The following is a 13,013-nucleotide window of genomic DNA, read 5'->3' on the forward strand; positions in this document are numbered from 1 at the left end:
ATAGTAAGGTGGCACAACAGGTAACTTTTCTGCTTTATACAATAAGATTTGATTCTTGAAAGATGGGCCATCTCCCACAAATTAGTGTGTTTTTACCTTTTTTACATGGCTCTTCTCCCACAGCTGAAAGAAATTCCTACAGATAGACAGACAAGCTTTAAACTGGGTCAGTGTGAGGGAGTGGAGATGGTTGATTGAGGGTGCCCTGCAATGGACTGGAGGGACCTCAGGGTTGGTTCTTGCTGCACAACTACTGCTAAACTTGACGTGAGGTTCCCATAAGTACTGTATGGACTGTTTCAGAATACAGCTGCAGTTTTTACCTACCTTTCTTCTAATAACTCCCTCTTTTTAGGGTGGTGTGACCACAAGGGAATGTCAGAGAGCCCCAAACCACAGACACAGTAAATCCAAACACATTATTAGGATAAAATAACAGACTTTTATTCTCTCCAAGCACTTCTTCACAGACCTCTTTCAAATGGTCAGCGACAATAATACAATAAATCAAACAATTCACCTTCTCCACCTCTGCCTGCTGCCAACCAACTCTGACTCAGTTATGTAAGGCAGTGTACTCTATTTTATGGCAGACCCAAGAATGCTTCCACAGCCATGCCATGTCTTCCTGCGAGCACTTTTGGGCCATCGCCCTCTCTCAGTCCTCAGGGACCCCAACAGGGCTGTACTTCTGGAATCCATCCCCCACTAATATACGGTATTTTGGCAGAAGAGACAGTGTTTAATCTTCGATACACCTCTATGAAGTAAATGTTCTCTAATTGAAATATTTTTATTCTAAATACATATTTCTTGCTAGTATTAACTGTTAACTGGCACTTTTTATGCAGATTGTAAAAGAGAATAAGTCACTTCTCCTATCTCTGTATGCTGGCATTAATGTTTTTCAAAACTTCATATACTCATTCCATAGAAGCAGAGCTGGAATATGGGTGAATGTTGTACCACCTGCTGCACGTTTACATATTATTTGATCTAAAGACTCTCATTTACAAATAAACTCTTTTTGGACAAAGGCAAATGCCATATTATGTAAGTGACTGGATTAAGCACTGAAAATTCTTTCTATCTGTGCAGTTCAGTTATTGAAAGTAACAAGGAGATTTAGAAATATAAACTGCAATATTTTAGAGAATTCCATTTTTTTGACAGCAGCCTGATTCACACTGGTTCTCTGCAACATCTGACATGAAAACAAATAATGAGACTTCAGGAGAAAATATGAAGTTCAGCTTGTATTCAATTTTACAATCCAGCAATACTGTGGTTTACTTTAATTCTTAAATGTAATTCATAAATTAAATTTCATCATAGGAAACTATAAACATTAATGTATAAGATGCACTAGGTTACCGTCAGATTTTTTTACATTACAACACAGTAATATTACATGTGTAAGAGGTCACTTTGCTCTGCTTGATCATTAGGCTGTAGTCTTGTCTGTCTTTGACTCTTCCATTCCATTGGCTACTTACTACTAATATCAAGATCTTTCTCAGTGCTGGTACAGTTAAAAAAGGGATAGAGGGGCAGTTTGGTGGTAAATATCAAAGTGTGAATATGATAAGTGTCATCTAAATTGTAGAAGGAAAGTCGTCCTTTGTCATAATCCAGAAACACTCCAATCACACTGGCCTTCTGTTTAGAAGTCAGCTCTGTTTCTTTTTTTCCGTTTACAGTAATAAGCTTCTTATCTTTCCACTTCAGTGCCCAGTAATACTGCCTGGCCTTAGCCTTGTCTTTTACTTCACTGAAGTCTGAGTCACTGGTGACACCCAGCCTCCATTTATGAATGTCTCCCACCTTCACCTCCCAGTAGTGTCTCCCAGCAGTGAAGCTCTCATTGGCAATGGCACAGTCCCATCCTGTTAGCTTGGTTGTTTTTGCTCTTACGGATGTTTTTGCTCTTACTTTCTTTCCATCTTCAGACACTTTAACATTCTTTGATGATTTGTCTTGGCTCATTGTTATATTAGCTATGTAAAATGAAACAAAACATTGAACTATTAACTGAATTTTGGATTTGTTGCACAAAATATATTTAAAACACTAAAAAGGTTTAAACACATTTTTATATACAAAACTGTAAAGTTTCAGTCAGTAACAATCTCTTTAAAAACCTGTTGACAATTGCAATCTTTTTACTTACCTCGTACTAAGCGCATCTCTTCCAGCTCTACAATAAAAAACAACAGTCACTCATTATTACTCATACTTGAGTTTACACTTTCATGATATGAATACAATAAATGCCATACCTTGGTTTGAGATGTATCCTCGGTTTTCTGTTAAGATGACAGAAAAATAAAGAAAATGTCAAATGAATAAATATAATAATTGGCTGATGTCCACTGTCCAGGTACTCTATAATCTATCAGAAATGCTAATTGCGTAACTAGGCAATACTGAAGCTGATTTTGGAAACTCTGCAATTTCAACTTAAAATAGTTTACTGACAGTTTAGGAAACTGAAAGATAAAGACAAAGATTAACAAGATTTAATCAGACAAAATGTAAACAAGTTTTATAGCAAATTACAGCCTTTGTCAAAATGATGATAAATAAAGATGTAACCATAAAGGAATAAGCAGGAAACAGAGAGTCTGCCCACTTATTGATATTTATAATCTTTTACAATAATTTTGAAAATGCAAAGCATTAAACACCAATTAGCAAATACCATGTGTGGCCAGCTGCAAGTCTTCACATATAAACTCCTACTGAATGGGTAAGCATTAATTCAGGACTCTCATTCCTGTCAGTTTTTACATAACACATTAACACTGACCAGTGCAGTGCTTTTCAAATGAGTGCCTTCATTTCATTAACATTACTTCTCCTTAATGGAGCTCTCAATGGTGCATCTTCTCCACACTTGGTTCCACCCAGCACTATTGTCACACAGTATTTTGTAACATTATGCCAAAGGTGATAAATACCTACTTTCTTAAACTATATTCATGTTGTTTATCCTGTGAATAAAGAATGAAGCACTGACATGCTGTGTTCTTCTAGTCTGATATTTTGTTAGAATATGTGGAGATATATTAAATCTTGGAAGTTAAGTAATTCATAACAGATGATGGTTGAATTCATGGAGGGAGAAAAAAGTAGACAAGCCAAAGCAAAAAATGCAACAGTATACTAAAATGTTCCTTTATAGCCAAATCAAAGCAAGAAGAAAAAAATGAAAGAGAAAGCACTTCCAAGACAAAAAACAAGTATATGACATGCATAAAACATAACACAATTTAGCACAAGCCTTCACCCAAAGTGGACTGAAAATGTCAGGCTACATTTATTATGTCTAAGAGTCTGGCTAGAATCAAAGTTAACAAGTACATGAAAAAACTCTTTTGGCTTCATGAACTTTATTGCAGCTAACATTAGAACTATAAATACAATTACAGTAAAGTAAAGGAAACAAGGGTCAGAAAACCTTACTAGATTTCCAAAGAAGAGATTCCTACATTAGCAGAAGCAGCAGTGGCACAATAGCTAAAATATTTGAAAAGCATAATTCTTGTTCAAAGTGAGTGCACACTTTATCCTGAACATGAGTGCACTGGTTACAGAATAAGGCACATCAATGTAAAGAGTGCAGGAGAACTGGGTGCATTTTTCTTAAAATGATCAATTTTAGTGAATGACAAACAAGATAGTGAATGATGCAGATAAAGAAAGAGCGAGTCGTTATTCGACATTTAATAAAACGAGTTTAAAGAACTTCTTTGTTGGGCTCCTTCATAATGTCTGCATCAGAAAACAGGAATATAGATCCCATGTATTTCAATGGTCAAATATACATTGTCACACCAGACATGTTTGAATATTAAAAAAAAAAACATACACACACAAATACAAAATAAAGAAATAAAAATTTCAACTAATAGGTAAAATTATTTTAACATAATATTACATACTAGTAATTTAGCCCGTTACAATAACGGGCGCTAGAACAATACTGCATAAACATTAGTAGGAACAGTCTATATTAAATGGCAAGGGACTTTGACCTCATTCTTTTTGTTGGTCGTATTTTTCTTTCTTTCAGCCTTTCTTTCGTTGATGTTTACTTGTTGAGCTGACTGTTCTTCGTGGGCTGCCGCTGTGTATTGTGTGTCTTTAATTTTCTGTGACAGTAATACTGTCTTGTACGGCTCTATTCAATAAGGGCGGGTAGATAATTTAGTTCAAATGGCTCTGGAATATGTGAAGAGCAACAGGTGCAGATCTTTATTTACGCGCGCCTTTAGTCGCTGCGCCCAATTGAGGTCGCCCTTTTGAGGCTCGCCTTTTTGTGCGCGCCCTTATTGAAGGATACCGTCTTGTACGTCCGCTGGCTTGTACGTCCGTAATATACGTCTGTAATATACCTTTAATTTTCTCTGGCGGTAATACAGGAGTGCGCTTTGGTAATATGCCTTTAATCTCCTCTGACAGTAATACTGGCTTGTATGTGGCTGTAATATGCATCACTGTATTGTGTACCTTTAATTTCCTCTCACAGTAATACTGGTTTGTATTTCCGTAAAACGCCTCTAACTTTCTCTGACAGTAATATCGCGCACCGCACCGTGCCCCGCGCATGCGCACTTCACCAGAAGACACCCACACACGGACACCTGGACGCACATAGGGATTTTATATATATAGATTAGTCAAAAATCTATAAATGGGCTCAAAACATGACATGGCTTCCTTGCAAAAAAAGAGCAATGGCGAGCAGCAGTAGGAAAATGAAGCAAACTTCACAAAAGAGAAGCTAAAACAACTTATGGAGAGGCTGGAAAAAAATAAAGAAATGTTGGTTTCCAAGGCTTGTGTAAGCCACCAAGGGCTTGTGCAGACTCTGGAATCACATCTACCACCTGCCCAGAGCACATTAGAGCAACAGTGTGCGTGCTTCGACATATGCTATTCTACCCCTGCTTAGCCATGGTTTTAGGATGCAACATTGGAGTTAGCAGGTATTCATAAAGAGGTCTCACACTGTGTCCCAGTAACCTGTCACCAGCAAATGCACCAACCCTTGCCATCTGACATACTCCATAGTTGGACCAGATATAAGCATAATGTGTACTTCTAGGTCGCTCATCCACAAGATTTGGCTGATGATCGGTTGCATATCACATGGACTTTTACAACCAAGAACCCTTTTCAGCAAGTGTAGCTGGGATTCAAGAGGCTGGGATTATGAATACGGATGAGCGTTCCATCCACTGCACCTACAATGCCAGTTATGCCTGCACTGGCATGAAAACCATTTTTAGTGTCATGAAAGGCTTTATATTATTATTATAATTATTATTTAATTATTTGGCTTACACCTTTAATCAAAACGACTAACAACATATGAAATACAATTTGTCACATTTCTTTTGTTTTTCTAATTGGAGCGAGGTGAAGAAACTTGCTTACACATTGTCAGTACAGCATTTAAACCAACAACCTCAGGGTTTGTTACATGTGTGGCACAATAGTAATCTAGTCACTGTATGCTCAGATTTGGACACAGAAGACTTGCTGAGGCCATGTGCATCACCGATGGTCAGCAGGAATCCATTGGTTGTGTAGAAACAGAGAGCTGTCAGAAGCATCACAGTGGGACTGAGGGCAAAATTCTAGTGTGTCCATCTTTCTCATTTGTCCTACGCCAGACCTTGTAGGGTCATTATTTCACCCTTGCGCAGCCTGTGTTTCTCTATTCATTGTTGATTACTGAGATGACCCGAGGGTTTTTTGTCACCCGGCTAAGAGCATGTAGATTTTAATTTGGCTTCTTGGGTGGCACTGTCTCAAATTTCATCTCTGGTTGAGCTGCTTGCCTCTCTGGTCAGCTTCCATTGTTGTTGCTGGTATTAAGGGGCGCTTCACCTTCCCACTTTAAAGAATGTGACTGATTACTTAGCAAATTTTGATTAGTTAACTATATCAAAACTATAATGAGCCCTACTGCACTAATTTATAACCTACATTATAATTTTATATTTAAATGACAACATTGACCTTTCGTTATTACATTGTCCAAAAAAGAGTGTCCGTGTATTTTCTGAGATCTACTTAGAGCATCCTCTGTATCTCTGTGTTAGTATCGGAGGCAAAAGTTCAAATAAAGAATGATGTTAAAAATAAAGAGTGGGATGATGCAATCGTTAATTTACAAATGAGAATAAATACTACTTTATTTATGAAGGGTTTTAGGAAATTATCTTAACTACAAGTTAACAAGTACATAGCATTATGAAGCTTTCAGGAAATGCACCGCAGGTCACTGCTGGAACATAAAGGGTATGAAGAAGAAAGCGATTTATCTTGTTGTAGTGGACTGTCAGCACACTTACCTGCCCAGAATGCATTTGCAGTGGAAGGACCCGCCAAGAGAGCGTGCATGGGCCACTATCTCCACCTAGGTTGCAGCCGTGCCTATGATTCCCACAGGGCATCATGGGACTTGAAGTTTGCCAATTCAGCCCTGTTGGGTTTGGTGGATATCTCCATGGGCTGCTGCAGGGGTACCCAGAAGTGCTTCTGGACCATGTTAACAGGCCACTGGAAGTACTCCTAGGGGCAGGATAAAAGAAGCCAGCTGCCTTCATTCCAGGAGCCAGACTTGGGAGGAAGATGGATGAAACTTGCTGGAGGAAGGAGGAGGCGGAGTGAGAAGAACAGAAGGAAGGAAAAGAGAGAGAGAGAAAAGAAGCCAAAGTGTTGCGCTTCTTGCTACTGTGACATACTTGTGCTTTGGTTGTGAGAAACATCTGGGAAAGAGCTTCCCAATACAGAAAAAAGCCTTGTTTGTGTAGAACTTCTGCCTGTGTCGGGTTTGAGGAGCTGGAGCGCCCCCTGCAGGATACAGTGTGATAATAGTGATAGTTCTTCTTAAATGGACAGTGTCTGCAGGATAGCTTCTAGTTCTAGTAATAGTGAAGCATACAAAGGTGATGAGTTTGCTCAACTCAAGAACAATTATGCCAGTTCTGACTGTGTGTGGTATCATAAGGATGCTGAATAACTTTCAAAGCTGCCATTCACTAGATTTTAAGGGCACAAGGCAGAAATATAGCATACAGTACAGATGATTCCTTACAGAATTACACTCTGTCCATAAGTGACAGCATTTTAGATATAATAGTGACTGACCTGAACAGACATTCACTGCAACTGATCCGGCATCAGAGACTAAAACCAAATTCCAGGGTGCACACATGGTCTGATGTAACATATGACGAGTAGATTGCTCTCTTTGTATGTCTTGTATACCAAGATGTAATATCAAGTGATTGAAGTCGAAATGTACTGGTCAACAAAACGTTTGAGTCAAATGCCTTATGGACAGCAGATTATCCAAAGCAGGGTTGCAGGGAAGTTATATATCTGATTTTAAAAATCATAGCATAAAAAGGCAAAGGCATAACACAAAACTGAGAATGCAAACTGCAAAAGCAAAACATTCTTCTTGTGGTTTTGCTTACTTTGCCAAGGCCAAATGCAAGAATGTTTTTTATTTATCTTGCATGATTATTACCTTTTTTATTTGTTGCTCCTTTTTAATTTTATTTCTTCTTTTTTAGATGACGGCCACCATTTCTGATCCAAACCAGTACTTAGGCCAAGCATTTACTGGTGGGCTAAGATGGCTTCTCTTCTTAACATATATCAAGTATAAAAGTTTGGGAACTCCATCATTCACTGCTTAGTAACCACTCTTTTGACAGAAATCACAGCTACAAAAATGTCTTTTTGCCAACTAAAACTTCTTCTCATGTTTCTTTGGGGAATTTTTCTCTGCTGTTCTTTGTAGAACACTATCTTATATCTCTTTGAATTCTTTGCATGTTAGTAAGCTGTCCACAAATCATTTTTCAATAACTTTCATATCTGTGTACTGTTAATTCTTTTGTTCTGGTAAGTAATTAATGTTTGGTTTTAAGGTGTATTTTGGATCACCACCTTGCAGTACTAACCACAGTAGTGCTCTCAGACAGAATGAAGAACACAATGAAGTCAACAGTAAGCACTACACCTAACCAGACAGAAAATGAAGCTCCAGACTTAAGGGATTTGAAGCATTCATTAATTGAGTCCCTGACTGAGACACGAAACCCTCCATAAAACAAACAAATGTGATAGCCCACTATTACTTATTGTCAAAAAGTTCTACTTTCTAGATGGTTCTATGGCAGGTGAAACCACAGTGTGAATCGAGGCAAGAAAATGGACTGAAGTAAGAAAAATTAGCATAGGAAAGAGTGTAGCATGACTATCAGATAAGAAAACATTTACTAAAAATTTTCAGAAGTAATATGTAATTAGCATTGTGTGAATACTATGAGAAGAGTTAACTCACGAGCAAAGTTATATGCAGGTTATTGAGTATCTGTGCAGTGTTATTTTCACTATCTTTAATATGTAAATCTTCCCCTTGCTCTCAAAAACAAACCAATAAAAATCTAAATAATATGTTTAAATCGTAGTATAATTTGTAATAATTTTTGTTACAAATTCTTAACATTTACATATTCTACTGAAGTACCTTGTGAGATTTAACAAGAGTGTAAGGCATTTTAAAATAAAAGCAGTCTTACTTATTTCATTGTGAAGGTCACTGCACTCTGGAAAAAAGAACAATGAAATGTGATGTGCTCATTAATTTTGACAACAGACTTTATATTAACTGAAAAAGAAATACATTTTCATGTCCACATAAAGAATACAATAGTTTTCCTGTAAACTCCTTATAAAATAAAATTCAAAATCAGTCCAGTGACTTATAAGGAGGTCTCACAGCGCTATACCACATTTAATAAATATTAATAATAATATTACTACTGTATATATCACATTTAAAATAAATTATTTGATGCATATATTTTTATCTGTGTAAGACAGATGCAGTAATTATGGTCATTGTGAGATATTTAGTCTGATAATATGTCATTAATATTACAGTATATAATTCTATTTTTGGTAATCTTACCTTGTTTCAATTTTTCACTCTCTGATTTTGCCGTTTCTGTTAGCAAAAGTTAATAAATAAGCTTCTGTTATGTGAAGAAATATATTTTTCTTAGGTTCTACTACTTCTACTAATGGGCTATTAGCACAGTCTGAAAATTAAGATCTTTATTCATTCTTTATTTTTTATAACAGAATACAACACTAAAATTAACTGTGTACAAATTGCACATAAGGTTGTGTTGTGAATGTGTCCATCAATAGTGTGTTAGAATCTAATGGCACTTTCTAGGAAACTCTTCCTGTCTGCATTTTTTGTGCTTTTTTATGTTCAAGAGAAACTATAAATCTTAAATGATCCAAAATGTTTAAAACATCTGTGAACGTACTGCTGAAACTAAAAAAAAATATGCTTTGGATGAAACCATCTCAGTTATTGTAATTGCCCTGTAATACATCAAAGTTATTACACCATTAACTTTAACAGTAAATCACTAAACAACCTACAATAACTAAATACGTCACTAATAACACCTAACCTTTTTTTCCATTTTTATCCTAGTGATAAAATAAAAACTAAAGTATCCCTCTAATGACAGTCTACAGAGATGACCCCTGACATAGTGGACCAACACTTTATCCACTAGTCCTACAAATAGGAAGTGTCTTTACAACACTCTAGTATGGTGTTTAAAATGCCAGCATTGGATATATGTGACATTATATGTTACTAATTATGCATGTAAACTACAGGTGGTGCTGCTGCCTGAAAGTAAGGAGTCCAGGGTTAATGTCCAAGGTCCTCCCTGCATGGAGTTTGCATGTTTTCTCCATGTTTATTTGGATTTCCTCCCACAGTCCAAAGACATGCAGATTAGGTGGATTGGCAATGATAAACTGACTTATGTAAGTGTGTGGTTGTGTGTTTATTCACCCTGTGATGGAATTGATGCCCTGTCCTGAGGATTGTACCTTCCTTGCAGCCAATGTTTACTGGGGTAGACTCCAGCCCTCCACAAACCTGCTTAAGATTAAGTGGGCTTAGAAAATGGTATGGTGTGGTAAGTACAGGTTAAAATGTGGAAGACATGGCTGCTTTTAATAATCACACTGCCACATTATTTTTAGACAGTTAAGTTGTAGCTTGTAAATCAAATGTAATATTTTTAACTGTTAAGTTTTACTGAATCAAGGCTTATTTTAAAATTGCAAACTAATAATTATGTTTATGAAAAGTTACGCTATTGCAAAATAATATGATTGCACATGCGGACATTTAAACAAAACTCTTACCCAGTTGTTCCTTTAAGTTGTTTTCCTCTAAAAAGCAAAATCATGTTGTTAAACACATTTCCTTTGAAAATCAAAGCTTTAACTTAGAGACTGAGTTGCATTTGGAATTAGATTAGTTTTCGCTTAGTTTAATTACCTTTTTTACTATTCTCTATCTCAGTTTCTGCAACAAAAATGAAATGTTAATTACTCTAATTACATAATTACTGCTTTAAATCTTGCAATTGTCATAAACTCACAGATTACAGATGAAGAGGAGTAATTTGAAGTATATCACTCACCTAAACGTCTGATGTCTTTATCCTTTTCTGAAATTTAAATAAATGTAACTTAGAAGTGTTTTCACATATTTTCAATAGTAACATTAAATAAATCATGAAAAAACACAAAGTTCCTCTATCTTTTACTTTGACTCACCATCTTTTATTTGTTGTATGTCAGAGTCTGCAAGGAAAAGAGAAATGTGTAATCTTTGGAAACAAAGTAACATTAATATGTTTTAATAAATAAAATCTATTTGAAATAACAAACCCACACAGAAAGGAAAAGCCAATGATTACTCACCTCTGCGTTTTGTTAGATTTTCTTTATCTAAAATTGAAACAATGTTTAGTGAGATTTTGAATATTCAAAGCTCTGTTTGTCTTATAAAAACATCTCCGATTGGATTAACTTAAGTATTAAGTGGCTACTAAAAACAAAAGGATAGAAATAACATGGACCTCATGCTAATAGTTAGTCCCAAGCAAATTTCCCTCTAGGTGCCCTGGCCTTCCTTCCACAACAAAATGACAAACATGTTAGAGCAACTAGCATCTTTAACTGCTCCAGTCTAGTTATAGGCAAGAGTGTGCCCGGCTATGGACTGGCACCCCAAGCAGAGTTGGTCAGTGTTTACACCCAGTGCTGCAGTAGCAGGCACTAGCTGCCCATGACCACGAACTAGATAGTGGAAGGAAGAATGAACTGAAAATGTCTGTGTGTGAAATAGTCACACAAAATCCTTACGTCTGTTCATTTGGTTACTTGTATATTTGTAATATCAACTCCTTTTAAGATTTTAGTTTACCTATTCAGCTCTGTCAGAAAGCTTTTTTTTTTGGACAGAGTCTCCAATGTTGGTAACCTTTATTCTTCCTTAAAAAGAACTGCTTGACAATAATGACCCTATCTACTATATAATAAAATGCTAAGGTCTGTGTTTCCAGTCGCTATGAGCAATTTGATTGGTCAATTTCACGTTGGTGAAATGATCGAAAGAGGAAGTGAGAGTCTGAGACACATGAGGAGTAGTAAAGGTATAGGAGCCGTGCTGAAAGTCACTTTCAAAGACAGGAACCATAAAAGTGGGCAGGAGGTGAAAAAGAAATCTCAATTTTACTTGTGGCCAGTAAAGTTCAGTACTTAAAAATTTAAGACTGAAAGAAAATGGTAGTACTTCAAATTTTTGAGGTGGTACGCCAAGAAAAAATATCTTGTGACATTTAATCAGTCAGTATTCTACTGTAGTTAAATATTTGCTTTGATTAATAAGTCTCCTATTACTTAAAATCATGCTGTGTGACTTTATATTAGTTAGGGACCCTGACCAGATGGTACAAGATTTTGAGAGGGTCTTGATTTTAAAAAGTTTGGGAATCTCTACTATGTGTAATGGACTGATGGCATGACTATGCAAATACATGCACTGGGATGTCACAACAGAAACCATCAAAATACAAGAAAAATACAGTGGAACCTCAGTTTGCGAGCATAATTCATTCTGGAAACGTGCTCGTAGTCCAAAGCACTCGTATATCAAAGTGAATTTCCCCATAAGAAATAATGGAAACTCAGATGATTTGTTCCACAACCCAAAACTATTCATATAAAAATGATTAATAAAAAATATAAAGTAAAAATACATAAAACAAATTAACCTGCACTTTACCTTTGAAAAGAATCATGGCTGGTGTGAGTGAGTTTCTAAACTCTTGTGGGATTCCACCCAACGGGACAACAAGCAGAAGAGCATCCCAAATCAATCGCAGTCTCCCAGCACTGTAGCAGTTCGCCGTAAAAGCGAATCCGAAAAGATCACGGACATGCTATAAGCGCCTGCCGTCAATGGGTGATACAAGGAACAAGGAACATTATAAATGCGCAGGGCCCTGCCTGACTGCTGTGTCTGTTTTAAGCTGAATAAAGCTGGTGTTGCTAAAGTACTGAGACTCAACTTTGTGTTTTAGTATGCAAGACGGGGACTTGCATGTCACAGCACACACACATGCGCGCGCGAGCCCACACACAAACACACACACACACACAAGCGTGTGCGTGCACACACACATACAGAAACACGTGCACGAGCGAGCACACACACATACACACACAAGCGCGCACGTACACACAGTCACAATGCTAATGCTGTAGTAAACAGTATACGCTCGTACGGATGTTTACTATGAGTGAGGCACGCCGACTCAGATGGAGAATAGGAGACGATTGCCCACAATCCTGCAGCGAGAGAGAGAAGAACCATCAGCTCAGTTGTGATCATATGATGCTCAGCAGACAAAGAGTATACATACTACTCATACTGCAAGACCTTGCTCGTTTATCAAGTCAAAATTTATTAAAAATTTTTGCTCTTCTTGCAAAACACTCGTAAACCAAGTTACTCGCAAACCGAGGTTCCACTGTAAATAAATACAATTCCTTAATTTCTGACCCAGTACCAGCTTCTGAATGCATTTCAACAC

At 36.9% G+C, this 13,013-nt stretch overlaps 1 protein-coding gene across 1 annotated transcript in view; it reads right to left on the reverse strand.

Moving 5' to 3' along the window:
• Positions 1-431: 431 nt before the first annotated feature.
• Positions 432-13,013, reverse strand: part of LOC114667024 (butyrophilin subfamily 1 member A1-like) — a 77,498-nt gene continuing 64,916 nt past the window's right edge. The window contains exons 11-20 of the mRNA XM_028822107.2: positions 10,837-10,863; positions 10,690-10,716; positions 10,554-10,580; positions 10,409-10,435; positions 10,273-10,299; positions 9,002-9,037; positions 8,610-8,636; positions 2,280-2,306; positions 2,171-2,197; positions 432-1,997 (exon numbers count right to left, since the gene is read on the reverse strand). Of these exons, the coding sequence (XP_028677940.1) occupies positions 1,489-1,997; positions 2,171-2,197; positions 2,280-2,306; positions 8,610-8,636; positions 9,002-9,037; positions 10,273-10,299; positions 10,409-10,435; positions 10,554-10,580; positions 10,690-10,716; positions 10,837-10,863 (761 nt within the window). The 3' untranslated portion in view covers positions 432-1,488. The remainder of the gene's footprint in view (positions 1,998-2,170; positions 2,198-2,279; positions 2,307-8,609; positions 8,637-9,001; positions 9,038-10,272; positions 10,300-10,408; positions 10,436-10,553; positions 10,581-10,689; positions 10,717-10,836; positions 10,864-13,013) is intronic.

Source organism: Erpetoichthys calabaricus, chromosome 16 (genome assembly GCF_900747795.2).
Source record: "Erpetoichthys calabaricus chromosome 16, fErpCal1.3, whole genome shotgun sequence".
Lineage (NCBI taxonomy): Eukaryota > Metazoa > Chordata > Cladistia > Polypteriformes > Polypteridae > Erpetoichthys > Erpetoichthys calabaricus.